Source organism: Tyto alba, unplaced genomic scaffold, assembly GCF_018691265.1.
Source record: "Tyto alba isolate M040663 unplaced genomic scaffold, T.alba_DEE_v4.0 Super-Scaffold_3, whole genome shotgun sequence".
NCBI lineage: Eukaryota > Metazoa > Chordata > Aves > Strigiformes > Tytonidae > Tyto > Tyto alba.
The window spans coordinates 20,313,585-20,341,229 of NW_024881304.1; the positions used below are offsets into that span (position 1 = coordinate 20,313,585).

At 55.3% G+C, this 27,645-nt stretch overlaps 4 protein-coding genes across 13 annotated transcripts in view; 3 read left to right on the forward strand and 1 right to left on the reverse strand.

Annotated features, from left to right (window-relative positions):
- The window catches only part of IFT122 (intraflagellar transport 122), a 36,703-nt gene extending 27,324 nt beyond the window's left edge, over positions 1 to 9,379 (forward strand). For 3 of the 9 annotated variants that reach the window (XM_042799573.1, XM_042799574.1, XM_032987820.2), the window contains 7 exons: positions 500 to 665; positions 1,638 to 1,749; positions 2,176 to 2,304; positions 3,160 to 3,239; positions 3,900 to 4,064; positions 4,765 to 4,899; positions 5,250 to 9,379. In XM_042799573.1, the coding sequence (XP_042655507.1) occupies positions 500 to 665; positions 1,638 to 1,749; positions 2,176 to 2,304; positions 3,160 to 3,239; positions 3,900 to 4,064; positions 4,765 to 4,854 (742 nt within the window). In that variant the 3' untranslated portion in view covers positions 4,855 to 4,899; positions 5,250 to 9,379. Of the gene's footprint in view, positions 1 to 499; positions 666 to 1,637; positions 1,750 to 2,175; positions 2,305 to 3,159; positions 3,240 to 3,899; positions 4,065 to 4,764; positions 4,900 to 5,249 lie in introns of those variants that run through there. The other 6 variants (XR_006165958.1, XR_006165959.1, XR_006165960.1 and 3 more) reach the window with 6 other exon arrangements.
- Positions 9,349 to 12,208, forward strand: RHO (rhodopsin). The gene is made up of 5 exons (XM_042799577.1): positions 9,349 to 9,710; positions 10,621 to 10,789; positions 10,908 to 11,073; positions 11,315 to 11,554; positions 11,907 to 12,208. Exons 1-5 carry the CDS (start codon positions 9,350 to 9,352, stop codon positions 12,024 to 12,026), a joined length of 1,056 nt encoding a protein of 351 aa, XP_042655511.1. The 5' UTR covers position 9,349; the 3' UTR covers positions 12,027 to 12,208.
- Positions 12,209 to 12,730: 522 nt separating this feature from the next.
- On the forward strand, positions 12,731 to 15,830 carry LOC116960448 (histone H1.8). 2 transcript variants are annotated; one of them, XM_042799578.1, is made up of 5 exons: positions 12,731 to 14,575; positions 14,755 to 15,038; positions 15,119 to 15,251; positions 15,335 to 15,393; positions 15,466 to 15,830. In XM_042799578.1, exons 1-5 carry the CDS (start codon positions 14,497 to 14,499, stop codon positions 15,811 to 15,813), a joined length of 903 nt encoding a protein of 300 aa, XP_042655512.1. In that variant the 5' UTR covers positions 12,731 to 14,496; the 3' UTR covers positions 15,814 to 15,830. The 2 variants fall into 2 exon arrangements, with proteins under 2 accessions (XP_042655512.1, XP_042655513.1); XM_042799579.1 differs by having other exon boundaries at positions 14,518 to 14,575; positions 14,752 to 15,038.
- A 1,731-nt stretch (positions 15,831 to 17,561) lies between these two features.
- The window catches only part of PLXND1 (plexin D1), a gene marked incomplete at its 5' end in the record, with an annotated part of 80,525 nt that continues 70,441 nt past the window's right edge, over positions 17,562 to 27,645 (reverse strand). Inside the window, 6 exons of the mRNA XM_042799885.1 lie at positions 17,562 to 20,299; positions 20,895 to 20,969; positions 21,881 to 22,021; positions 24,762 to 24,909; positions 26,385 to 26,548; positions 27,265 to 27,369. Coding sequence (XP_042655819.1) covers positions 20,183 to 20,299; positions 20,895 to 20,969; positions 21,881 to 22,021; positions 24,762 to 24,909; positions 26,385 to 26,548; positions 27,265 to 27,369 — 750 coding nt within the window. The remainder of the gene's footprint in view (positions 20,300 to 20,894; positions 20,970 to 21,880; positions 22,022 to 24,761; positions 24,910 to 26,384; positions 26,549 to 27,264; positions 27,370 to 27,645) is intronic.

The window sequence follows — 27,645 nt, forward strand, 5'->3', positions numbered from 1 at the left end:
TTCATAAAGTCTTTCATAACATGCCTTGTGATCAGTGGCTTTCTGAACAGCAGTTACTGTTATACACTGATGAAAGGGAAAGACAGCCCTTGGTCAGGGACACAGAGCATATGCTTTATTTGCAGTAGGATCATGTGTATTTAGCTGGTGTCTGTGGGTTGCTGGTGGTGTAAGATCTTTTTTTTTTTTTTTTTTGGCTGGGGGAAAATCCATTCACCCTAAAATTATTGAAATTCTGTAAATGGAGTCAGAATATTTAACCAAAGCAACGTTTATGTAGGGTCAATTCCTTACCTTGCTAATAATTTCCCACATATTATTTTGATAGTTCTTCCATACTTGTTTTTAAATGGAGTCCTATAAATAGAATTTTCTTGTTAAAGCCCCTTTAAAGTCCCCAGTGCTGGATATGCTTCATTGCGCAACTTCTCTGATTAAAAAGAGTATTGCAGTTTTTCCTAAATGCCATAGGTATTTTTATTCCTTAATTAAATTGCAGCAATACGTTATTTGCCCTGGCAAAACAGAGTAAAGCTCTTGGTGCATACAAACTGGCTCGCCATGCCTATGACAAGTTACAGGGACTGCAGATCCCAGCTAGGTTCCAGAAATCAATTGAGCTGGGCAGCCTGACAATCCGATCCAAGCCATTCCATGACAGTGAAGTAAGTTGTGATGTGTTTCATGTTAATGATTAATAGGTGGTCTAATCCAAGAATCTGAGTTGCTGTGTGCACGAAAAAATGGAAAATATATTATGCGTAGCTCTGATATAATTATATTCCTGCTTGAAACACAGTCCTTTTGTTGTTATTCTTCAGGTCAGACTTCCTTTTGCTCCTGAGAACAAATTAAAATCAGTCCTTTCTTTATGGGCAGCTTCCATCCTCCCTCTCCTGTCTTGCATCTCCCTTCCTCTCTGCCTATTAATTCTTCCAAGCCTTTTCTCTCCGATCCACATGCAATTACTCCACAGTCTTTGTGTCTCTCTCCAGCTGGAGGTCACTTTCATTTGTCCCACTCCTAGCCCTCCTTCCCTCCTCCCCCTATCCCTTGGATGACCTTCCTTCCCTAAGTCTTATTTTAACACCTTTTCTTCTTTAGCTGAAGTCTGACTTTCTGCAGTGCTCTATAAAGCCCTGTCTCACGGAGTACTCACTAAAAATAAATCGTATTGTGCAAGTGAACATGCACCTGGCCACCTGAAATAATAGAAACACAGTCTTAAGAACTGCCTAAAATAACTGTGCTCTCGAAAAGAAGAGATTAATTAATTGGAGAACTTGAATTTGACCAAACCTTAAAGCAAAAAACTTTGCTTTGGTAATCTTCTTTTCGACTTCTTTTGTCACTGTGTATTTGATGCAGAATTCTGCTTCTCTTATGGCAAAGGCAAGGTGAAAATTTAATTGTTAGAATGGTGAAGACAGCTATTCTTAATGCGAAAACTTGCTGTTTTATTAAAAAGGGAAAGCATTTTCAGATGTTAAAGGATCCAGTTTCACAGCAGTATTTCTCCAGATTAGCACCGATGTAATATCAGTGTAAACCTAAGGAGCACATATTTAATTGAAAACAAAGACTTCAGGATGTGCTGATCTGTTTACAATTACTGTGCTCTGTGTGTGTCTTTGCAGGAGCTCGTGCCCTTGTGTTACAGGTGCTCTACCAACAACCCTTTGCTAAATAACTTGGGGAATGTCTGCATTAACTGCAGACAGCCTTTCGTCTTCTCTGCTTCCTCCTATGGTGCGTTGGAATATCACACTTGGTTGTGCTTTTCAAGTACATAAATGTTAACTGAACGGAGTAGATTAGTACTTAATTTGTTCTCTCTGCAGTGGTATTTGGACAAACAAGTCTTTCCTTTTAATGTTGTTAGATTTGACTAAGTGGCTGCCTCTTGTCCCAGGGATTGTTGGATTTCACTGCAAGATAGCAGCAGCAGTAAAGCGTTGCTTTATTATGAGACACTGAAGTGTTTCATTAACACAGATGCAGTCATTTGAGAAGTTGAGGGGGCTTTGGTTTGGTTTATTTTATTTTATGTGGCCAGAACACCGCTGTCATAGAAGCCAGAGAGAGTGTTCATTTCTTAAGGGGCACAGTATCTTCTAGGAGGCATTTTCCGAGTTCTTGCAGGTCAAATGCTCCTTGCTTTTCACACCCCTTCAGAAGTACTGCATCTGGTTGAGTTCTATTTGGAAGATGGCATCACAGATGAAGAAGCTGTAGCTCTCATTGATCTTGAAGCTCCAAGACTGAGTAAAAGAGAGAATAAATGGCAAGAGATGATGAGTGACAGTATCCTTTTGATTAAAATTGGTTTCCAGTCTCTTTCTTAGGTGGGGAAAAAAAGCAACAATTTTGAATTTAGTTTTTTTCCCCCCTTAGGTTGAAAATTTTGTCTTATGATTGCTGTGAGTACAATCGCATTGTGTTCCCTTTTCAAGTTAGTATAAAAACCAAAGTGATGTTTTAACTAAACCTACTATTGTCATAAAGCTTTGTCGCCAGGACAATTAGTTTCTAATCGTGAAATATTTCTTACTAGCAATGGAATGCCATGCTTTACCTATTCTAACAGCTTTTTATAGCGAATGGAGAGAATCTGAAGTGTATTATTCACTTCCAATAACAGCTTGCTTTAGAGTCTGCCTTCTCTTAGCCGAGGAAAACCAGCATGGACGTTCTTCATAACCATTCCTGCTGGAATCTGGTTTGGAATGCTTTGGCATCCAGAGCTCCCACTTACTGCGGGGGCCATGTAATATTAGGTGCAGAGTGATGCACAAGAAAACACAATCTCTGACTAAAGCTGCTCAATATTGTAATTTAAATAGGTTGCTTCATTTGCTTTGCCATCTGTCAGGAGGGGGCAGAGGGAAGGGAGGCAGAGCTGACCTCATACTCGCTGTGGTCAGTTTTGCCGTTCGGCAGCAGCTGCAGTGATAAATTTCCCCAGTCACTGTGAATCACAGCAAGCCCTTCTCTAGCACTTTCTGTAATAATCCAGGCACTGTACCAGTTTGAGAACACTCTGGAGCAACAGGGATTCTGGTCCTGCTGGTATGCTTTCTTATTTGTTCTGTGAGTGCTAGCTACTGCGAGGACAGCTAATTTTACAGAAACTTTTTCTTCCTTAAGAAATGTGCCTAGATGCACAGAGTTTGAGGCTCGATGACAATACAGATATTATTGAAGATGATGATCCCTTTACAGCAAAACTGAGCTTTGAGGTGAGAGCCTTACCTGTATCTTCTAGTTGTTTGTTTCTTGCTACCAACAGAAATGAATAGAAAATTTTAACTTACAATTCATGCCGCTCTTTTGGTGTGAATACGTAACAAAGATTACCACAAGAGCGACACAAAGCAGGGGACTGGGAGAGAGCGTGGCACTTGAGAGAGAAAAGGATTTACCAGTTAACTGCTCTCTTGGAAAAAAAGCCAACAAAAAGCACCAGAAAAAAACAAACCTAACCAAAAACCACAAAACAGCAAAGATCTTAAAGTAAACATTCCTGGAATTTGGTGTTATCATCACGCAATGATACAATGGGGCTGTCCCCCAGGGCTTTTCTGTATCTAGGCAGTATACCTATAAAACAGTCATTACTGTGAGGTTCTAGTGAAGACTGTGGGCATGGGTGTTATTTACAAGGAATTGTGTTAAAAAGAGTAATGGAAGCTGGCTGAAACAGTGTTAGAGATGTGGCTGGGTGCTGCTGCCGCTGGAGGTATTTATAACCCTGACAGTGAGTTTAGTGGGACCAGACTCAGGCCAATTCTATATTAGATTTTTCTACTGAATTTTACTTTGCTTCTTTCAAGATTTTATTAATCCTCAAAGGGCATTGCAGTTGGTAACTAATTCTTTGTAAACCTGCTCTCCTGCAGCAAGGAGGCTCAGAATTTGTTCCAGTGATTGTGAATCGTGCTGTTCTGCAGTCAATGAGCCGGAGGGACGTCCTGATTAAACGCTGGCCAAAGCCACTGCGGTGGCAGTACTACCGTTCCCTGCTACCAGATGCCTCCATTACCATGTGTCCATCATGTTTTCAGGTAGTGTTTTCATGAAGAGGTTAAAAAAACAACAAACCCACACCCTACTGAGAACCTTATGGCTGAAACAATTCTAATCATTGAAACCTCATTCTTTAAAACGTATTCAATAAATTCCTGAATGATGTAGAGAGAGAAGGCAATGAAAACCAAAAACTAAGCTGTGTGATATGCAGAGGAACAGCTGCCCTCTGAAAACTTTGAGGGAGCTGAATTTGAGGAGTTGTACTGACAGCAAGTCAGAGCCTTTCAAGCACACTCTGGCTGACCAGCAAACGCTGATTTGTATTTATTTCTTTTTGCTCCTCTCTGACTTTCAACCTCGTCTAGCAGGGAAAATCAGTCAGTAACTAAGCCTGTGGTCCAGTCCCTCTCCCTCTCCTTCCCCTCTCAGGAATGGCTTTTTGAAGTACTGCAATTTAGTTACGTTTGCTTACACAGAAACTGTCTAATTTTTGTCCTTCTTTCTGCAAAAGTAATTAATTGGTTTGTGTCTGTTCAGCAGCATTGGCAGTGGCCTGTGAAATGTTTGCTGCTGCATTCCAGGTTATATCGCTTTCAAGCAACTGAAAGTAAGAGGGCCAATTCTCTTTTAATGGTAGCTTCAGAATGTGCCATAGAGAAGCCACTGAGCTCAGTTTGCATTTTCTTCGAGCAAGTCACAGGCTAACTTGTCCCTAAATCTGTTCCTAATTAACAGATGTTTCACACAGAAGACTATGAGCTTCTTGTACTCCAGCATAATTGTTGTCCATTCTGTCGACGGAGAATAGATGAGTCAAACCAATGAAAAAAACCAAACACTTCCTGGACTCAGAGTTTTCGTAACGACTTAGTTAAGTCATCTTACTCCATTTTGTACATAAGAGTGGAACTGAGTTGAAGAAACGTAACTAGTTTTTTATAAAGAAAATGTCTGTTGTTTGTGAATGTCCTCCACATTTCCCAGGCAAGCAGCTGAAGTGCCACAGATTTTTACATGAATGCTTCCAGGGTCAAATTCAGCCTTGAAGTAATTGTTGTTTTTACTCCAACTTGTGCTATGTCTGGATTTGCTCCTTAATATGTACCCATTATTGATGGATCTTCAAATAAACAGGACTATTTTTCACTACCCTTTGTCTTGGAATTTGCTGTAACGCTGCTGCTTCTGAACCTGAATTTTCTTTTTTTTTTTCCACTTAGGCAAGAACAGCGTTAGAGTTTAGAGCTCTTAACCTGTGATCTTGGCACTGAGGGCCATCTCACAGCCACACTGAGAGGAGGGGGGCGAAGCTTTTAATCTGTGTAGAATTCACCCTGCAGAACGCCAGGTTGTGTTAATCAAGCCACCCAGACGTGAGTACCTCCACCGCCCGCTGCCTCCTGTGTCGCCGCGACTCCTGCCGTCGTGTCTGTGTCGGTTCTTGCAGCGCCCGTGATCTGCGCCTGCCTTTGCGCTGCCGTGCTGACCAGCGCGGTGATGTGCTGCAGGAGCATTTCTGAGCAGGACTTCCCCAGCACTGTTTCAGCCCGGAGCCATGGGCAAACAAGGTGTAGAGGCGAGAGGAGATGGACCTGCCAGGTTCTACTTCAGCTGCTTGCTGAGGGGATTGCAGTGATGCAGCTGCTTGACCCAACATGGTGGGCCAGTCCCAGGCAGCAGCAAAGCCCCTGTGCAGTAGTTTGCTCACTCCTCCCTGCAGGCCTGGGGAGAAAATCAGAAGAGCAAAAGCAGGGAAGCTCACAGGTCGAGATAAAAATGGTTTGATAAGTGAAGCAAAGCTGTGTGTGCAAGCAAAGCAGTAAGGTGTTTATTCAGTGCTTCCCCGGGGCAGTCAGATACCCGGCCTGCTTCCTGGAGAGCAGGGCCTGCCAGGGGGTGATGGCTACCTGGGAGGGCAAACGCCACAAACACAAAATCCTTCCTCCTTTCCCGGAGCTTTTATTTCTGCACATGTTACCATCCGGTGCAGAATACCCCTTTGGCCAGCTGGCCCAGCTCTGTCCCCTCCCCACTTCTTGCCCAGCTCTGGCCTATTCCTGGGCAGGACAGAGTGGGGGAAAAGGAAAACCTCGGTGCCGTGCAAGCACTGCTCAGCTCTAGCTACACCCCCGGTGTGTTAGCAGCCGCACTGGTTTAGACACAAATCCAAAGCACAGCACCACAGGGCTGCTCTGGGGACGGTCACCCCCATCCCAGCCAGGCCTGCCGAATCTCCCGAGGATGGTCACAGAGCAGCTCTGGCAGTGGGAGGACGTGTGTGGGTAGCGGGCTGGGCTGGGTCGGGGCTGGGGAGCGAGAGGTCTGTTGACTCTAAGCCAGTATAAATTGTGCCCATGTTACCATGAGTTTTCTTGTTGTTATGACATCCCGTCTGTCACAGCCTCCCTTTGTTTTGAGTGGGAAATGATATTTTACTTTACTGTCTGAAGCTGCTGGCGGAGGTTGTTGGGTGCCGGTGAAGCAGCTACCACATAACCGCACTCTGCCCGTTGAACTGGTGATGTCTCCGTGTCCGCTCCAGTTCCTCTTGAAAGTCACACCCTGCACTGGCACCACGGGGTTCTGAGCCCCTCGATGCTTCCTGACCAACTCTGCTTAATTTGCCACTTCAGAAACATTCTGTTCGAATTGCCGCTCGTCTGTCACTGTTTGCAATGAAGACTTTGTCACTGACATGGATAAACAATGCTGTTTGAGATGTGAGCCAGAATGGAATTCGGCTCATTCTCCTGGAACTGAGCTGGCTTTGTAGAGCTAGTGGGAATGAAAAAATATAAAAATAAATAGATAGGGTTTGCCATGACACAGAGACAAAATGGATCAAGCAAGAAGTTTTTTTTCCTTTTTTAAGCAACTCTGAATCCAGTCTAGGTTTGAAAAGGGTACTGGGCTTTTCTAGGCAAGAACATACTCGGCCCGTATCACAGATTGTGAAGATGTTCTAGTTCCAGACTGCCTTGTGCCACTGAAACTCTCAAGCAACTTTATGATAAGGAGTTCCTCGCTGTACAAGAAGTCTCACCGTGGTGCTTGTCTGAAGCTGTTGTGAGTGGCTGACCAACAGTTTTCTTTGACTTGCAGAGTTGTTCTACCCTTTCCTGCCTGCCTGTCCCACTGCTGTGCTCCCGCGGTGACGCACGCCAGGCCCTAAGCTCTGAGCAGCACCTGCTAACCTCAGCAGTGGCTTATTGCATCAGAGCTTAAGGTGGCATATTTGTGTATTGGGAAGATAAAACTTTAATCCTTCTTGTATGCCCAGATACAAGTATGAACAGCTGCATTTGCAATTAGATAGTGGCACTGCTCTGGCCTTGGCAACGTGTGTGAAAAGTTAATTGAGAGTGACTTAGGAGGAGTGGAGCGTGTGTGAGGATGTGGCAGTTTCCCGTTGGCATGAAGGAAGACCTTTGGGACTGTCCAGAGTGATGGTGGCCTGCCTTGGGCTACAGCCAGCCCGGTCTTCCTGTGGGTGCCAGCACTTCAGCTCCTTCAGACCTTCCCCACTTACAGTGAAGGTTTCCCAGCTTGGCGTCTTCTTTAAAGAGTACAGTGCTTTGTGCGGTTTTCATTTAAACTTTTTGCGTGTGCCAAACTAACCCACAGGGAACACTGGTGAAAACTGGGCCAGGGCCAAAGTTTATTAAGGCCGAGAGGACGCATGTGCGAGCTCCAGTGGCTCTGGCACATCCTCGCGTGCTGGCCGAGGCGCCCACAGCTGCCCACTCCTGGCTGCAGGGAGTGCTCAGCTCAGCCCCCGGCCGCAGCCAGAACAGCGAGGGGAGGTGGGTGCTCAGACCCCTCCAGCCTCTGGCCCCGACCGAGGGGCAGAGCCGGCAGACCTTGCCCAGCCGCCGCGGGGGAGCCGGCTGGCACGTTACTGACTGCTGACGAGAAAGGTGGTGAACAGCGGGTGGGGAAAAAAAGGGAAGAGATGGGGAAAATAGCTCTGGAGCTTAAAAGATTAGTCACGATGGTGTGAGCTGTCTCCAGAAGAGGTACCCTCTGCGGTTGGCTTCATTGCGCTCGCTAATGTACGTGCTGTCCCCATTGCCTCTGAGAGATTAAGGAAAGGTAATGTCTAACTCAGTTGCTGGCTGGCACAAAGAACATTTCAAGCACAACTCAGTGCATTGAGTGGGGAGGCAGAGAGACGTGGAGGACATGGAAGGCTCCAAAGAGGCTTCCTCTGTGGAATTTGATGCTTCCACAAGGTTTCAGGGAGACCAGAGATGTCTGTCAACCACAAAATGAGGCTGAGTGTTGGCTTCAGCTCAGAACCTCCCTTCAGTGCCCTTGTGCGGCAACCTTCTCAGCACCAGTGCAGAATGACACCTGCCCAGGACAGGTGGTCTAGATTATTTATTAGGTGCTACCAGTGTAACTCCTTGTAGGAGTGGGCCTGGACACCCCTCTACCACTGACCGACCGCACCACACGGCACCTGCCCAGCCCAGCCGCCACCTGCAGCCCCCCAAGCCCACGGTCGTGGGGGGTTTGAACCGCAAACTTCACTCCTGGTAGCAGCAGGGCGGAAAGGAGCCTCTGTTTGCTGGCGACTGCCAGAAGTTCAGCCCAGGAGCCTTGAGAAAGCGTGGCCAAGGATCCCCATGTGCCTCGTCTTCCCCTGGCACCCTCCGCCTGGCAACCTGATGGTAATGCCCACCACTCCCAGTACCTCTCTGTGGGGAAACTGAGGCATTTCACAGTGATGGGCAGCACACCCCCGAGTGCCCGTGGAGGGTGGGCGGGGGGCCTCGGGGGCAGGAGGGGTGAGTGCCTCTCCCTGGGCGATGGGAGCGTGAGCTGTGGACGTCCAGCTCTGCGCTGTGGGGTGCAAAGACTGCCAAGGGTGCAGGGCCCACCCCAAACCCTTGCTCCCTGGGGAGCACAGCCATGCTGGGGAGCAAGGCTGTGCAAGCGGAGCTGCCATCTGGTTTGGGCCCCCCCAGTGAAAGGTGCGATGCAGAGCTACCTCCTTACATATGACCATGAACCATGGTCTCCAGCAATGACATCGTGGGCCCAAAACAGGTGTCACCTTAATACCTTCCCAGGAAAGCCAATTACCCCTGGATGATTATGTTTAATAATTCTCTAAGCCCTAATCGCGCTGACACCAATGCCTGGAGCTTACCCTGGGGGGCACTTTATAAGGGGCGCCCTGCAGAGGTGAGCGCAGCCACTTCTTGGGGTGACAGCGAAGGCTGAGAGGTGGCGGGAGCCCCACTTCAGAAGCGATCCCCCCACACAAAAAAGAAACCCCTGAGTAAGAGCAAAAGGCACCTCACGAACCGCAACCATGAATGGAACAGAAGGCCAAGACTTCTACGTGCCCATGTCCAACAAGACCGGGGTGGTGCGGAGCCCCTTCGAGTACCCCCAGTACTACCTGGCTGAGCCCTGGAAGTTCTCGGCGCTGGCTGCCTACATGTTCATGCTGATCCTGCTCGGCTTCCCCATCAACTTCCTCACGCTGTATGTCACCATCCAGCACAAGAAGCTCCGGACGCCTCTAAACTACATCCTCCTGAACCTGGCGATCGCTGATCTCTTCATGGTCTTTGGAGGCTTCACGACCACCATGTACACTTCGATGAACGGGTACTTTGTCTTTGGAGTAACAGGGTGCTACATCGAAGGCTTCTTTGCTACACTGGGCGGTAAGATTTCCAAGTGTTCAAAAATCTTCTGCCAGGAATTGCCCCAGATTGTAGGAGAGGGAGGGAAGATGCCCAGATGATCCTGGAAAAACATGATATCTGGAAGGGCCTTGGTCTGCTGCTGGCGTGGGCCAAGGCAGTTGCAGTGTTTCAGGGTGGGAGGTGAAGAAAGCGACAAATGACACTGCTTTTCTGATGTTATTTTGGTAGCCACCTGCTCAGTATTCTGAGAACAACAGTGCAGCAATGAAAAGCAACCAGTAGCAGATTTTGCAGTTGTTGGATTTGCACATCTTTTTGGCTCGCTTTCTGACTTGAGAGATGACAAATTTGTTCTTCCTGTTTCGTGGGGCTGAGTCTGCCATTCGCCCTGATGCGGTGCGTGGTGGTGCAGGCTAGCAAAGCTAGCCGGGCTTTGACCGAAACAGATGTTAAATAAAAATCGTGTGTCTAAGACCACCCTCCTCCATTCAGCGCAGCCTTCAGCCACAGGCAAGTTTTACTGGTTTGGTCCTTGTGGCGCAGGTTTTCTGGGAGTCTGTGGGTAGTGAGGGGAAATCCTGGGCTGGCGGGCACTCGCTGCATCTCCGAGTGGGACCGCAGGCGTGTAGGTGCAGGTGCTGTCCAGGATGAGTGGGGGGGATCCAGCCGTGGACCTCAAAACACAGCAGCAAAGTGGTTACTGCGAGCCAGCAGTGCAGGGAAGAGGTATATTCTCATGCCTTCCGACTGCGTCTGCTCCTGGCCTTTGTTCATCTCTCTTTCCGAGCCCTTGGTGGAGATTCACCTGCTGCCAGGGGTCTTCCTTGGCAGCAACAGCCCGAGGAGGCCTGGTGCTGCCGTCAGCGCATTTCTCTCCTCCCGTTGCTCAAAGTCCCTGCGTCTCTCTCCCTCTTTCTCCCTGGTGCAGGTGAAATTGCTCTCTGGTCGCTGGTCGTCCTGGCTATCGAAAGATACGTAGTGGTCTGCAAGCCCATGAGCAACTTCCGCTTCGGGGAGAACCACGCCATCATGGGCGTTGCCTTCACCTGGGTCATGGCCTTGGCGTGCGCGGCTCCCCCGATCTTTGGCTGGTCCAGGTAGGCAGGGTGCTGTGCCGGGCGCCCGGGGCCGCAGGAGCCGGCTGGCCGGCGGCTGGGCCGTGGCTCCCAGCCCGCCGCCTCCGCTGGCCGCTGACCTGCCCGGCTCACCTTGCAGGTACATCCCCGAGGGCATGCAGTGCTCGTGCGGGATCGACTACTACACTCTGAAGCCAGAGGTCAACAACGAATCTTTTGTCATCTACATGTTCGTGGTTCACTTCACAATCCCGCTGACCGTCATTTTCTTCTGCTACGGGAATCTTGTTTGCACCGTCAAGGAGGTGGGTACCTGCTAGTGGCGGCGGGCGGGGGGCCACCTCCATCCCCAGGGCTGGGAAGGGGCCCACGCCGGGCTCCAGGCTGGTGACAGAAAGGCCCGTCCGGGGGCCGGGCTGGCCCCCTGCGAAGGGGGTACTACCAAAATCCAGCTGTGCGGCTCAGCTACCCCAAACCTTACCCCGCGTCCCATGCCGGCGCAGCCCTCCCCGGCTCCATCACATTCCCCTTCCCTCCTGTCCACAGGCTGCTGCCCAGCAGCAGGAGTCTGCCACCACCCAGAAGGCAGAGAAAGAAGTGACCCGCATGGTCATCATCATGGTCATCGCCTTCCTGATTTGCTGGGTCCCCTACGCCAGCGTCGCTTTCTACATCTTCACCAACCAGGGCTCGGACTTCGGGCCCATCTTCATGACCCTCCCGGCATTCTTTGCCAAGACCTCCGCCGTCTACAACCCCGTGATTTACATCATCATGAACAAACAGGTAAGCGGCGGGATGCCAGCCCACCTCCTTTTTTCGTGTTTTGCTTTGGGACAGCTTACAGGGAGTTACGGCACCTCGAGGTACCAGTGGGCTGGGAGGGGAGTTTGCTGCCCGGTGACCTTCTGGCATGCCGGGGGGGTGGGGGGCGACCAGGCAGCTCGTCCTCGGCGTTGGCTGCACCTCCTAAGTGCCAAGCCCTCCCTGCCCGAAACGCCGCCGGCCCCGAGCGGCGGGGAGGGGGACCCCCCCGGCACGGTGCCCCCCGAGGAGCTCCGCCGCCCCGCAGCCGGGGGTGCCCGCCGTCCGCCCGCCTCACCCCCCCCCCCCCCCCGGGGGCTTCCCTCTCTTCCAGTTCCGTAACTGCATGATCACAACCCTCTGCTGCGGCAAGAACCCGCTGGGTGACGAGGACACGTCTGCTGGCAAGACAGAGACCTCCTCCGTCTCCACCAGCCAGGTCTCTCCCGCGTAGGCCCCGCCGGAGCGGCCAGTCCTCGGGGTGCGCCCCGCCGCCCCGGGAGCACGAACCCGGCCCCGCCGCCGCCACGGCCCCGCGGCGCGGGCTCCTCTCTCCTGGCACTAGGCTCCCTGGGCACAAGGCTGTAACTGTGCACACACGTTTTGGAATTAAAATGCAAAGGCTTAGCCCCTCCACTGGCGTAACTCCGTGCGTTTCTGTTGGCTTGCTGAGAGCTCGCGCCCCGCCCCGCTCCCGGCGCGGCCCCCCCCACCCCCCCCCCCGGGTCTGACGCCCCCCCCCCCTCTCCACCCGCCGTGCCCCCGCCGCCACGCGTGAGCCCCGGGCCGCGGCGGAGCCGCCCCACCCGCGCCTCCCTCGCCCCACCTCGACGGCCCGGCAAGGGCCGGGGCGCGTCCCGGGCTCCGCCGCCCTCCGACCGCTCGGCCCCGGGTGCAAGTCTGGCTGCCGCGAGGTGCCCCCAGCTCCAGCCCTGCCCCACCTCCGGCACGCCAGAAGCCCCGGGAGGCACCGGGACACCCCCCCCACCCCACCCCCGGGGGGGACGGGACGGGGTACCGGTGCGCGTGGGCCCCTCCGTGCCGCAGAGGTGGCGGCTGCGGGTGCTGCCCGGCGGGCGGGCGGCGGGGAGGGGGCCCCGCGGGGCGGCCGGGGGCGCTCGGTGCGGGCTCGGGGCGGGCTCGGTGCGGGCTCGGTGCGGGCTCGGTGCGGGCTCGGTGCTTGCTCCCGCAGGTACCCGGCGCGGCAGGGCGCACACGGTGCTCGCAGCCCCAGCAGCGGCCCCGCTCGGTGCGCCCCCCCCAGCGGGAAGCACCCCTGCCCCGTAGTCCCGCCGTTCCCCCCCCCCCCCGCGGCACCGCCGGGCCCGCCGCGGGCCGGGGCCGTGCCCCCCAGACACGCTCGCCCCCGCCCCCCCGCGCACCCCCCCCGTTTCACCCGCAGCCGGTTCGGCACCAGCCCAAGTAGGAGGTTTTGGCCCGCGCTTGTGCTTTTGAGGACCGATCGGTGCATCGCTAAGCTTCCCTCCGCGCTGTAGCAGGCAAGACGTGGGAGCATATGGCTCAGAGACGTCGACATATGTTTTAAGCACTACAAGATGGCATATTGCAATTGTAGCAGTGTTCTTCATTTTTATTTTTAGCTCAGTTATACAAATAAGATGTTTTTCTCGCTGTTCAGTGTTATCAACATTTGAAACTATTTTTGTACATTATTATCCTCTCTGATTTCTAATCCTATGCAGCTTTGCAAGTTCTAATAGGGAATGTATGGAACCCATGCAAGTTAAACCTTTAATAAAGAGCAATTTGCAAGTACAATTCTCTCATTATTTTTTTTTATCTATACTTCTGCATATTCAGTGAAATCTAAAGATTAGAGGTTTATGAATAATTCAGTGTTTAGGCTGATGTCTGATTCATGTTCTTCAAATCTGGGAGCTGATTTTGGAGGGAAGAGGAGGCAGGATTTGGTGTTTATTCGCTGCCCGTGAGGCTGTGCTCCACGGGAGCCCTGCCATGCTCGGCGCCGCGGTTTTCCCGCCTGCGCAGGACCAGCCCCAGCAACGTGCAGGTCATGGCCTGGCCCCGATCCTGCTGCTGCCGGCGGCGGCGGGGGCAAGCGAGGGTTTGGGACCCTCCTGCCCGCCCAGGCAGGCGCCGGAGGCATCGCGGTGCTGCCGGAGGGGTGACGGCCGGACCAGGAGCAGGAGGAGCCGTGGTGCCAGCCCCTGCAGCCCTCCCGCGTCCCCGCCGTCCCCTTCCTGGAGAGTTCGGAGATGGATGGAAATGAAGCAGGGACGGGCTGGTGGTGCTGGTCCGGGGGGAGCTGGGCATGCGGGGCCCTGGGTGCCTCTCCCAGCTCCTTGCTCCAGAGCTGGGTGCTGCCGGCGCCTCGGGCCCCTGCCAGGACCCGGCCCCTGGGCTCAGCACACGGGCGCAGACCTTGACGAAGGTCTTCCTGGGCAGCGCGTGGCACGTCCACCGACGCAGCAGCACGTCCGTCGCGCCGGGCCGCCAACCAGCCCTGCCGCCACGTCACCCCGGCCCTTCCTCCGGCTCTCACAGGCCACGCGTGCAATCCCCTCGCGACTCCTGCGTAAAGAGGAAGGGGCTGACACGGTGCCCTGTGGAGAAACACAGTGGTCCCCGGGCCGGGGACACTCACGCTGTCCTCGCGAGCACAGGCAGAACAGGAGGGAGCACAAACACCCTACCCTGCTGCAACAGCGGGGCAAGTGTCCACAGCACCACTGGAGGATTTATTTTTAACACAGAAGCGTCCCGCTCTAAACCCTCTGCTTGGACGGGCACCCTCTCCCTCCAGCCCCTCACAAAGTTTTGGCAAAGGGCTCTTGGGTTCCCAGTCACCTGCTCCCACCTGGGCCGCAACCAATTAGCAGCTGTTAGCCAGCCCCTGCAATTAGGGTGCTAATCAGATAAATTAGCTGAATTGAGGCGAGTCCATGAGTGAGGGCGGTGGTGCTGTGAGGAGGGCCGGGGCTGCTTTTGGGTGGATTTGTGCAGCTATGGAGGCTCAGCTGGGTAAGGGGTTTGCGAGGGGGGGGTCTCCATGGAGCCGCGGCTCTGGTGGCCACGGTCCCTGCGAGGGTGAGCGGGGTCGTGGCTGCTTGGCTTCTGGGGGGGCTTTGCAGCCCTTGGGGGCACGAGTGCCTTGGGGCCGGGCCGGTGTCCCCAGCCGTGCCCCTCGCCTCTCCCAGCAGCCGGAGCTGCGGGGGCAACTCAGCTCCCCACTCCGCTGGCCCGTGGCCGGCGGGCCCCCCACCCCCCCACCCTGCACATGGTCATCGAGGCGCTGCGGGCCCAGGACCAGCGGAAAGGCGTCTCCGTCATCGCCATCAAGCGATTCATCCTGGCCAAGTACCCCGCTGTGGACCCCGTCCGCCTCAAGTACCTGCTGAAGCAGGCGCTGAGCAAGGGGCTGAGCCGCGGGGACCTGGTGCGGCCCCCCAATTCCTCCGCCATGGGGGCCACCGGCCGCTTCAAGGTGAGCCGAGGGGCTGCCGCCCCTGCGGTGCTGGGGCTGGGGGCTGCCTGGCCACGCTTCCACCCCTCTTTCGCCCCCAGTTAGCCCCTGAGAAGCTGCGGCAAAAGCAGCGGCCGGCCCAGGCGGAGCCTGACAGAGAAGAAGCCACGAAGCCGGGACGGAAAGGGACCACCAAGCCCCCCAGGGTCCCCACGGTGGGCGCGCGGCAGCGAGGTAAGGGGCCAGTGGTGCCGTGAGCTGCACCAACGCCGTGGAGGGGCCCTGCGTGGGCTCACCCCACACCCCTTCCCCGCCAGGCGCCGCGGAGGAGAAGCCGACAGCGGTGAAGCAGAAGCGGAGCGCAAAGCCCCTGGACGTGAGTACGGCCCCGGGGTGAGCGGGGCGCCTGGCGCCACGGCAGCCCCCTGAGCTGTGCTCTCCCCTCCAGGCCCGGCCGCCGGCAGCCGCCGAGCCCAGGAGCGATGGAGCAAAACCCCCGCCAGCTGCCGGCCGCCCCCGGGCCCCCGGCAAAGGGCGTCCAGTGCCCCCCACGGCTCCAGCTGCTGCGGGTGCAGGAGCGGGGGATGGCGGCGGCGCTGCGGGTGCTGGGGTGAAGGCGCCCCGAAAGGTCCCAGCGGGAAAGAGCAAGGGGAAGGTGCCCAAGGGGGCACAGCAAGATGCCCCCAAGCCGAGTGGGGGTGAAGGCAAAGCGAGGAAGCCCCGGGTGACCCCAGGAGCCGGCCAGGCTGGGGTGCGGAAGGCAGCCCCCCCCGCAGCAGGCAGGAAGGCACCATAGGTGGTCCTGGACAGCCCCCCCCCGCCCTGCCTTCGGCTGCCCCCAGCCCTCGGGGTTTGGGTTGGTTTTAGTCCCCAGGACAGGTTTTAACTCCACGTTCACCTCTCGCTAATAAAGCTTCCCCACTCCCTGCGTGTAATGGCGTGGCCGCTGCCCTCTTCGTGGGTCTCTGCCCCTGCGCTCCTGCCTCCCTGTGCCAGAATCCCCCAGCCCTGGCCACGTCCCACGCGGCGTGGTGGTGAGCTGCTGCTGCAGACACCCCGCTCTCACGGGGGGCTGCCCTGTCTGCACCCACATGTCCCCGGCGGCACGCCTGGCCAGCCGGCAGTGCCCGGGGGTTGCCAGGCTTTGGGGGGCCGGGGGAGATGGGCTGGGTGGGGGGGCACCCCCCCCCCCCCCCGGGTGCTGCGAAGCTCAGGCTTGGCCCGGCCCCGCCGTGGTGCCCGCAGCCCCGGTGTGGGGTGGGTGTCGGGCCCTCTGCCCTCCTGGCTGCCCTTGTGCTAATGACCGGCTGAGCTGGGATTACAGGAGTGCCGGGGCAGCAGGTCTGGGCGCATGCCGTGGGCCAGGGTCCCCAGCGCTGGAGGGGGGGCTGCCTGTGCTCTGACTACGGTAAGAGGAACGTAGAAGTGGTTTAGGGCTCAGAAAAGCAGTTTTGGGTGTTTGCTGTAGACCGCAGCATTGCTTGTGCTCTTGTTATCTACCAGTGTTGGTTCCCACCTCTAAACCTGTCTTGCTAGCTCCTGTGGGTCAGCTTATGAACGCTTTCATTTAATAGCTTCAAATGCCTGAATTTCTCCTGCTCTGCGCAGAACGGAGCCCTTCTGAAGGTCACTCCGATAATGCAAAGGGTTACAGTCTTCCTGGGCAGGAGAAAATAAGTGGAAGTAAAACTCTCTTCCTAAAGAGGATTTTGCTAATCTTCAGCTGGCTTTGCCAATGCCCTCCAAGGCTCCTGGCCTTGCTCTGGGGCTTAAGCAAGAGCTGAGCAAACTAACTTCTCTTTAAACTTCAGCCTTGGCCATGTTGATCCATCTTTAATGGAGCTGAAACTCGTGTGCCCCCAGGGACAGGGTTGGGGTTGCTGCAAGCAGAGCTCACCTGACCCTCCCGTGAGGGTTAGCCTCTCAAAGTACCGCTCGTTCATATGGAAGCGTCCCGTAGCAGAACGGGGCAGGAGCTGCGTCCCCTCTCACCAGGCACTTGTGCAACGTGAGGCTCTTTGCTTTGAGAGAAGCCAAATCATTTAATGGTTGGATTTAACTTTTGTCAGAATCAAATTTCTGGTGGGGAAAGAAAATCCCTCCGGTGTCTGAAAAGAGCGGCTTTTGCTGGGGGAGGTGGAAGGGAGAGGATTTAGCGATGCCATGGTTATTATTAAGGCCTATGGGCTGCGGCTGGTGTGGGCGCAGAAGCCTCGAGGGCTGGCGCTGTGCTCCCCGGGGGCTGGGAGAAGACAACGCCTCGTGTGCTGACGGCCCCGGGCACCGCTGTGGTGTCACTGGTCCCTCCTGCGCGGCACAGCATGCCGCCGTCGGGGTGCCCGGCTGCGTCCCCGTATCTCCCCGCTCCCGGCGCGGTTCCCACAGCCGTGGGGCCGGGCAGCGGGGGCTCTGCAGCCCCGGGGCGAAAACCCACCTCGCGGGGGAGCGAGGGGGCTGCGGGCTGAGCTGCCAGCCCCGGGCACGGCCCGCGGGGCTCGCGCGTCCTCTGCGAGCACAGGGGCAGGAACTCCACTGCGCCGAGGGTTTCAGCACCTTGTTTTATTACAAAGATAGGCTTTTCCAAGAGTCTGCCACTTCCACTACACAGCAGGTAAGGGCACTACACCCACAACACGTGCCAAAGGTTAAAAACATGTTACAAAGGGCTCGGGGGTTCAAGGCAACACTACAAACCCTCAAGCTTCTGCTCCGTTAAAAGTTGTTCCTTTCAAATGGCTGTAGCAACTACTTTTTTTTTTTTTTTTTTTTTTGCTTTGGAAAAAATTAAATAATAAAGCAATAGGCTGCAATACATGGCCCAGTCACATCACCTGGAGGCAAACGATACTCACTGCCTGTATCCTTTCCTTGTAACAACACGGGGCTATTGCTCCATGGCCCTTTCCCCACCTCCACTCAAACTCAACATTCTCTGCTACCTTGGTCCTTCTCACTCTCGCCTTCCCTGTGCTGGGCCTGCCTATATCTCTGGCTGCTATTCACAGTTTCTAAAAAAAAAAAAAAAAATTGAAAAAAAAAAAAATTCAAGATTTTTTTTGTGAAATCACTTTCAAAATAAAATGTAGCCCAGCTACATTCTTAGAGTTTCTATTCTGAAGCCACATCCTCAGCAAAGACATTGAAACCTCCACAGTGTATGTACTTTTTCTGTAGTTCTCTTAAAAAACCCAAACCAACAAACAAAAAAAAAAAGAAAACAAAAAAAAACCCCACAAAAATCTCTGTTTTTTCCCTTCCCACCCCCATTTTAACATACTGATTAAAGTCTATAATTTGTTTTAAAATAGATATCTATATACACATACACAATTCTGATGTTCTGATTTCTGACAAGTGTGGCATTACTGGAAACGATGGGATGGAGGCCACCTGTCCATGGCAGCGAGTCACCCAGGAGGAGTTGTGGTGGACCAAAGTCATCTAATACCAGGTTGCATCCTTGCCAGCTGGATGAGTCGCGAATGCTCACCTTAGACCCTGCCTGGAGTGAGGTAGTAACTTTTTTTTCTGCTTTTTTTTTTTTTTTTTTTTTTTTTTTTTCCCCCCCCTTTTCTATTTGGCAGTTTGACAGTAACGCGGTGGCTGTGGCTGGGTTTATCTCCCACGGGCAGGTTGCCTGGGCTGGCTCTGGGCAGGTGGCTCTGCCGAGGGGCCGGTGTGACGCGGGGGGCTCAGCGCGGTCGCGGCTCCCCGGGCTGCAGGCAGGACGAGGTGCCTGCAGAAAGGGGAAGGGGCCACCACGCTGGGACGGGGGGTCGCCCCAGCGCGGACGCCGCGGGACGGCGGGGGTGGCTCTGGGTCTGGGACGAGCTCCGTCTGTCCGCGCAGCGCGACCCTGCTCGCCCACCCCAGTGGAAGTGTGGGGCGCTCTCTACCTCTGTTTGCAGGCTGGGGTGCTGGAGCTGCTCTGCTGGCCTGCGGGAGCGAGAGCACCGTGCTGCCAGGGGCAGGGGCTCCAGTCCCTTTGCCTTTACGGGCCGGAAAAAAGACCGGGCACGCAGCGAAACTGCGGTCCCTTGGCTGCTCCCAGGTGGCAACCACGGTGGGCTGGGTCCGCGGCAAGCAGAACAAGCTGCTCGAGGAAGACGCCTCTGTCGCACTGGCCTTGTTTTGGGTGGCAGTCGCAGGGAGGTGCCGGAGCGCGTGGGGCCGAGGGAGGGGAGATGCTACCCGGCGTTTTGCCCTGCGCGCGGCAGGAGCTGACCCGTTGGCGTGAGCGGCGTTCCCGGGGCCGGGCCGGGCGTGTGCGCGGCGGGGAGACCGGGGCGCGGGGCACGGGTCCTGCCCCTCGCCCGCTTCTTCTGGGCAGGAGCCACGGCCGGGACCAGCTGGCTGAAAGGCGGCAGGTACCTGCCGACCCACTGCCCCTCCAGCTCGCCGTGCGCGTGGGAATGGGAATGCGGGGAAGGGGGAGCACCCCCCCGCCGTGCCTAACACGCAGCGCGCTCCCGCCGGCTCCGCAACAGCTGCCCCTCAAGGGATAAAGTGCTTTCACCATGCCTTAGCTACTCGGGAGGCAACTGCTTTGCCTCAGCCCCGAGTTCCCCATGTTGCCCAAGTCTCAGATGGAAGAGTGGTTATGTTTACACATACAGTACAAAAATTAAAAGGCACGAAAATACACAGAATGCAGCAGATAGTGAACAGCTGATAGAGTCCCTAGTGCTGGAAAAACAAGGATGTCGGAGGAGTGGTGTGGAAGGGAGCTCAAGCGTTGCTCCGCTGGCCTTTGCTGTCTCTGCCCGTTGCTCCCTGAGGCTCCCTGCTTTGCGTCTGTCCGTACGGCTTCTGCAGCCCCGTCTCTCGTTCTGAGGAACCCCAACCGGGGCTGCAGATAGCCGCTGACTGCTCGGGCGCGCGTCAGAGGGAAGCGCTGAACTGAGCTTGCCACGAGCGTCACGTCTCCATTTCTGGCGGGCAACAGCAAATAAATTATGGGTGCCACAGTGCAGAGCAGAGGGGGTTTGAGCTGCTCGGAAAGGTGTCTCGTGGCTTCTTGTGAGGTGAGGGAGCCCTTCAGCCGCGGGCCAGGCCACCCCCACCACGAGGCTGGTTTGAGGGCGATCCACGGTGCAGCCGCGGGTGAAGGCGGGTCCCTACGGCACGGCGCTGCGGAGGAGGTCACTTCCAGGGCTGCAGTCGGCCTAGGCTTCGCTGCAGCACTCGTAGATGTTGTCCTCCATGAGCGCAATCACCTGCTCGAACTTGTGCTGGAGCTGGGTGCGCTTCGTCGTGGGGTTGGCGTCCAGGGCGGCCACGATCTGCAGGAGACGCGGGCAGGTTGGCAGCTGAGGCAGTGCCCACCCCCAGCCCTGCTGAGCCCAAATCCCGGCCGGACCTCCCGTGGGAGAGCCCACCCCGCCCCACCGCCCAGCACCCCCCGGCTGCTCTCGGGCAGAGCCGAGTCCCTGCACAGGGGGTGGGAGACGGGGGGGATGCAGCCGAAGAGTGTAATAATAAAGCTCACGGGGCAGAGCTAGCCCCCCGCACGGGGTGCAGGGGCTCAGGAGCCAGCCGGGGCCAGCGAGTTATTTTGGGTGTGGAGTGCATCGGCATGCTCTGCCCCTCTGACAGCATCTGTGGGTTTACACACCGGGCAGCCCGGCGCAGCCAAACGCTGTTAAAATCAGCCAGGAATAGCTGGCCTTCTCTTCCAAGAAGCCGTCAGCCAAGGGATAGGGGAGCAGGTGCATCTGTGTGTGTGCCTGTATTACATATGTGCGTGGGATTATGCAAAAAACAATAATCCCTTTTCTGTGGGACTGGATGCAGGCGTCTGACCGCTCAGCTATGACACACCGCTCGTTGTTCCCCCCCCAGGTACGCGGGGGCCTGAGTGCAGCCCAGCCCACTTACCTGGGACCGGTATCTCTTGGCGTATTTGTATATCTCGGCCATGGCGACGTTGGTGTTGAATTCATTCCGGTATTTCTTTATAAAGACAGAAGAAAGAGGGGAGGAATATTAGCGTGATGCAGCAAGTGAGTTCAAGCCCAATCAGCAGGCACTAACTAGATGAAAAGGCGGCTTTGCCTGGGTATTTTTGCTGCCATTGCATTGATGTAGCTGGACTTTTAACTCATTTAAGAAGGGTGCGTTTGCTTACATCAGAAACGGTCTCAGTCTTTTTAAAGCCAGCGTTAAATGCCCATGCTCGACAGCACCGTTTACCCCTCCGTGCTCAAAGCCGTTTCAAAGGATGGGGCAGTGCAAGAGCTGGGCAGAGGAACGCCAACAGAAAAAAAAAAACCTGCTGGGTGGCTGAAGCTAAAACACCGCAGGGAGATGGGTTGGTTTTGAGGAAGCTGTGGCGCATCGCTGGCAGGACTGGGAGCCGGAGCGCGGCTGCCAGCTCCCGGGGCTGGTACCGGGGCCGGCTGCCAGGGCCGGCTGCCAGCGGGCACTCGGGGCTGGCCCCGGCAGTTGGTGCCCGGGGGCCAGCTGGCCGGGGGCTGCGGGACTGCAGAGATCCTCTTCCAAACTTCCCAGCGCCTTGGCGCTGGATTTCGCTTTCAACTCCCAGTGGTGCCAAAGCCAGTTAGGTTCAAGCTAACTCGTGGGTGTTTACTGCAGCTCTGGCAGTAATTGAAGATGCCTGGAATTAGGTCAGATGAAGTTTGTGCGTGGAAGTTTGAGGCAGAATATCCTTTCTTGTTTGCTCCTTTCGGCACCTAAGCAGCAGCTGGCTGCAGCCGGCCTGCGCCTCCCGGACTGCGGCCGTCAGCCGGAGCAGAGCGGGCTCGGTCTCCTCGCCCTGGCAGGGCACCCAGCCTGCAGCCCCGGCACGGGGGCACGCACCGGCCGGGCCCCCACCCCTGCGGCTGCAGCCCCGCGCGCCTTACCCGTGACTCCTCCGCGAGGTGGGCGTTCATCTCCTGCTCGCTGAGCGGGGGCATGTCGTGGATTTGCTTGTAGTATCGCTGCACTATCTTCCTGTACTCGGGGATCTCCTTGGCGTACAGTAGTTTATTGGTCGGGGAGTCCTAGAGCGAGATGCCGACATCAGACACCGTTCCTGGCTGAAAACTTCTTATCCTGTTTGTCTGACCGGAGCGCCAACCGTCAGACAGGGGCTTCAGCTACAGCAGGGTTCAGGCAACAGCTACGAGGTCTTTGGTCCTGGCTTTATACAGACAGGAGCGCGGTGGGACGGCACCGAGGCACAGAACAGCTCATGACAGGGATGCTTGCTCAAACACACCAAGGTGCTGCCGGCGGGCAGCACCATCCCTCGGCCCTTCCTCTAGCACAGCGAAACGTTTGTTAGCTACAGTGCCAGTGAAGGTGGTCTATGTGAATGGGTTTTAATTTGCAGGAAGGGCAGGTTAAAAAGCATGCACGAGGTCAGGCGAGGCGGCTTGCTGCCAGGTGATGCTCTGCAGATGAGTGTAGCACAACTATGTCAGATAAAACACTTGTGCTCTGCGTGTGGAAATTGGTAACAAGGGAAGGGCTTCGGCATGCGTTTACTCTGGTCTCTTGAGCAGCCAGCTTGATTTAAACTGAAGAACAAAGCTCTCTTACAAGCTGAACTTTGTCAGTCGAAATGCTCCTCTTGGATTTTTCATGTAGCTTTGATTTATTTTGCATTGGCTAACCCAGCCTGCCTGGCCTATATTGAGTGCGTGTAAAGTAATTAACAGAAAATACTGAGCTCTCTTGATTAATGTCAGCTTGGACACAGCAATCTTAACCTCCCAGCCACAGGACCGGGTTGTACCAGTGAAGGCATAACCCCGCCTGCACTCCTCGCAGACACAAGCATGAGTGATTTTAACCTCAAGGCAATCCTGCCCCACTGATATCATTACCCCGGGAATGAACTTGGCTGACTGGCCTAGCGTTGCATCCCAAAGGAAAACAGCCCCAGGCTCGGGGACAGCGAGGGGAGTAGGACCGATGTGTCCTGCCGCCCCGACGCCGGGGTGAGGGACTGCTCCCCGATCTCCGACGGGCGGAGAGGGGAGGGAGGATCTCCAGGCAGGGAGATCGTGGCAGGGCTCCAGCCGGGGACACAGCATCTTCAGCTGCACTGGGCAGCACGGAAGGAAGCCTGGGGTAACTGCAATCTGCTGCTGCAATATGTAGCCTGGCTAATGCTGCGGGGGAAATGGGAAATGGGCACCAGGCTGTGGCACCAGATCCCACATCAGTTTATTTTCAAACCCAATGACAAGGATTACAGGAATATAGCCAAGTTACAGAGCCTGCTCACAACAATTTTGTTTTTTCCCCTTAGACACACAAAAGAAGGCCGTGCTGCCTCTTTTATTTTTAATTTGTGTGATTTGTCCACTTTGTAGTATGAAGAGATGGGTTCTGCTTTATTAACTGCTTGTGCACTGTAGATGTATGGAGTCTGAGGCTGCACTCACATTTGCAGTATCAGGAGCGACATGCTGAAACCAGGGGAAGAGTCCAGCCTGGAAAACGCTCAGCAGTACACCGTGTGTGTATATGCAAGCTGATTTTTATGCTGAGGGTTTATTCTTCCCACATTACTCAACAATTCCTTCACTTAGGCTATTGTATTCCTGAAAAACGTTTCCATCTGCTGTCTGACTCCAGCTGACCCCTCTTCCCCTCATCCACAGCCTGACAAGGACAAATCGTAGGTGTTTTGTAACATATGCAAAAAAAAGGCCAAAACCCAAACAAACAAAAAATCAAGCGCTCATTAGATCTTCCTCCAGCATGAACCTCTCCCAGCCAAGGCTTCCTGTCGCTCTGGGCCTGGGGGAGCGCCCGCCGCCCGCCCCCCTCTCCGTAGGGTCCCCTCTACGTCACACGCTGCTGCCGCCGGCCTCGGGGGGCGATTTACAGCATTTCTTAATAAAACTTATTTATGTCGGGAAGTTTCAAATGTCAACACCGCGCTCAGCCAAGCCCGCGGGAGAGCCGGAAAGGCAGGCCGGTGCGCGGGAGCGGAGGCAGGGCTCGAGGCCGGGGTGCCGGGCTCGGGGATGCTGCCCCAGCCCGAGCGCAGCGCCTGCTCCCCAAGGCTCAGCTCACCTCCCCACCTTGTCCGGGGTGAGCAGGAGCCGCTGGCAGCGATGATTAAAGCTTCACCTGAAGCGACGGCGCTTTTCATCCTGCCGCTGGCAGTTTGCATCGTCCCTCAGCTGCCCTGATGGGATCGTTAGGCTAATGCTGCCCCCCCATCCCAGCCCTGGCTGAAGGAGCTGGGCTCCCGTGCCAAACCAGCCCGTGCCCAGAGCAGAGCTGGCACCCGTGCGTGCTCCCCTTGCTACGTTACACAGTGACCAAGCCAGCAGCAGCAGGTATTTGTCTCGCACAGCGGCTCGGCCCCGTGGGGAAGCGGTGCAGACGCTGTGCTGAGCACGCTGGGTGCTCTCCCGCGACCGCAGGACAACGCCTACGGCCTCCGGGGAACACCCCACACACGAGTGGGCCTCCCTCCACCCCCCCCGGCCGTCCGTCCCCCCTGTGACCGTGCGTCCCCGTGCCCTGACTGCTGTTTGCGACAGCGCGGGTGCAAATCTCACGCTCAAGCCTGAACAAAGTGATGGGGAAGGGAGAGGGGGGAGAACTCGGCCTCGGAGGCAGCCGAAAACTCCACTGCTTGAACCTGAGCGAGTGGGTCTTGGGCAGCCCCGCTGCTGGGGGTCGCTGGCCTGGGTGACCCCTGACAGCCCCTTCCCACCCGTCCTGGGCTGCGTCCGGCTGCCCGAGCAGGAGCGAGATGTCCCGGCCGGCCGGTACCTTGCCCAGCTGCAGGTCGGACAGGGAGCAGGCGTCAATGAAGGCCTGGGCTATCACAGAGAGACAGGCGTCGATGTGGTCTGTCTTGTCGATGTCGAAGACGAACTGGGGGTTCTTCAGGATGTTGACCCAAAACCTCAGAGGTAGGCTGTGAAGGAAACGAGCCAGGAACACACATCGGGTGAATTTTTGTACTCCAGAGGGAGCGGGGAGGAAATGCAGGAAAGATTATGCTAGAAAGTGAATAGTAGAGAGGAAAACCATAAGGAGCCAAGTTCTGCTATTTAATCACATCCTGGTAGCGTACGGCCCTCTGCCTAGCTAGAGGGGCAGGCACGTCTTCACCCTGAAGAGACATTTCTTCAGGCTGAAGCACCCGGTGTGGACGGGAGATGTCCCGCAGAGCCTTGTCCAGGCCAGCGCACACCCTCACTCTTCAGCAGCTCCCCGAGCCAGCCGTGGTCCAGGACAGACACCCGCCGGGCTGCCTGTGTGGAGCCGCTGAATCAGGCTCCCCCCTTGCTGATTTTTGTAGCAATGGTGTCATCTCCTTTTCCTTCTTCCCTGACAGTAACCGTCATCTGGTTCTGATGGTAAGCCTGGCCCCGTGAAACGCATTTCATGTGTCTTTTTTTCTGCTCTCATCATTTTCTCCCCTAGTTATTTCACTGCTCATTTGGCCCCGACACAGTTTCGGTATATCGCTTGCCCTTCCTACCATCCCTCCTCAGCAGCTGAGGAGTGAAAGCTGCTATAAGTCTTTGCTCTACTGGCAATTAAAGGTAATGAAGGGTAGGCAAATCTGTTGCCCAATGGTTGTGTCTGCGTGCCTGCTATCCCAGCCAAATTTGTTTTTAATTTTCACACATTGGGCTGGCAACAGTCACTGTCCCTGCAGCCTCAGAAGCGCTGAGCCTCTCCTCGACGCTCTCTCCAATCTCCCTGCCCTCCCTGGATGAATCTTCTGTTTTCCCCACCCCCCACCCCCAATTCCTCCCTTACTTTGGCTCCCCCACCCCATTCCTGCTGCTCATCACATCCCTCAGCACGGCTCCCGGCTGGTCCCCAGTGCTGCAGCGTCTGCCAGCACGCTACTGTCGCAGCACCAGCTCCTCGAGTCTGGTGAATACCCTGGAGACTCAGCTTGGTTACAGAGATAAGTCGGGAAAAGTGGCCCCATGGGCTGAAAAGCCAGAAAGCAAATGAAAAGGAGCCAAATTCGCTGTTTTTAAAATCTCCATGATGTTTTAAGACCTGACATGATTTTGGACTGTCTCGGATCTTCAGTGCTTGGAGCTAACACCATTGCTGTCTCCTGTCATCCTGTCCCTCTTCTGTTTCTCCTTTAATTATTTGTATCAGTGTGCCAGTTCGTTCCGCCCTTTATCTGCCTATGCCTCCTCTTCCAGCTCGCTGTTCCCCTGAGCTGTGTTTGTCCAAACCTCTCCAAGCCTGTGTTTGGCCTCAGCCTTCACTGCCCTACCCCCCGCAACCCGTCCTGTTTTCCAAGTCCCTCTTCTACTTTTAGTGACCTAATGATTAGTCCAGGACACCAAGGCTTTGCAGCTGCTGCTCCTGAGAGATGGAAGGAAGGAAAGAAAGAAGAGATTTCCTCTTCCAAACCTGTTGGTCTTCCAGATGTGCATAGTGTCAGGGTCTGTGATCCCTCTTTTCTCTGCTTGCTCCTCTAGGAAGTCAAAGAAATACTTCACGGCCACAGGTGGTTTATCATCTCGGATACTGAGAATGGCTTTGAACAAGTCATCCAGGAACTTCTGCAGCGTGCCCTGCGGGACGAGCGCACACGCTGGGGAGGGGGGAAGGCAGCAGCACCCGAGCCCAGGGAAACCGCGCGGGGGGCTGCGACTGCTGCGCACCAGGAGAAATGCTTTGCTGCCAGTCGGATAAATCGGAAGAGAAAGGGGATGCTGGAGCCGGGAGGGAAAGGTTTGTTTGTGCATAGCGATATAATTAGCTTGCATTTGGGTTTAATTTCTTTTGGCATTGAGATTTTTCTCTCTTACTGCTAGGATCTCACATCTGCGATTGTTCTGCACAGTAAATACAAAGAAGACTAGAGACTGCTGGCCATTCTTGTGATCTCTGCTCCAGTGAGGCATCATGCTGGGATTAAAGATGGGCTGGGAGCCCAACTGCTGGAGCTGAGCACTCGCAGGGAGTGGGGAAGTTCAAATCTGAATTAAGATCGCGCAGACATTCCCCCTGCTCTCTCTCCATCTCCTCTCCCAGCAGGATCTCTCGCTGGGGAGACGGGATCAGGTCTCAGCTGTGCAGCACGAGCCCCGAGGCGCTCCGCGGGCGAGCTGGAAGGCTGGCGGGGCCCCGGAGCCAGCGGTGCCCGGCAGCCTCGCTGGACACGCTCTGGCTGCCCCGGGCAGAAATGTCCCACCGCCCTCGAGAGCGGCCGGCCCTGGAGCGGGCGTCTCGCTGCAGAGCACGAACAGCAATCCCGGCCCGGGGAACGAGGGCGACCGTCCCCTACCTTGGTGGAGAGCAGCCGCGTCAGGTAGATCTCCGGCAGGACCTTCTTCCTGTGGCTCTGCCTGTGGGACTTCTTGTGCTCAACCGATTCATCGGTTGGGAGTACCTGGTTCGGTATAAAGCACATGTTCAGGGCGCTCGCCTCTGGAAGCGTCACACTGAATTTTCCTTTAAGTATAGAATTTCAACTGCATATAAAATTCAATTAAAAAGCAGTTACTGTGTTATAAATACACCCTTATATGGCTTTAAAAAAGTGATCCATAATACTCAGTTTTTCTGACATTTGTTTCTCTTGTGCTCTTTATTGCCCCTCTCAAGCTAGACAAAGAAAATGAAACCATCAATCTCACTTTGCACGTTAGTCTGCTCGCCTTCCTGG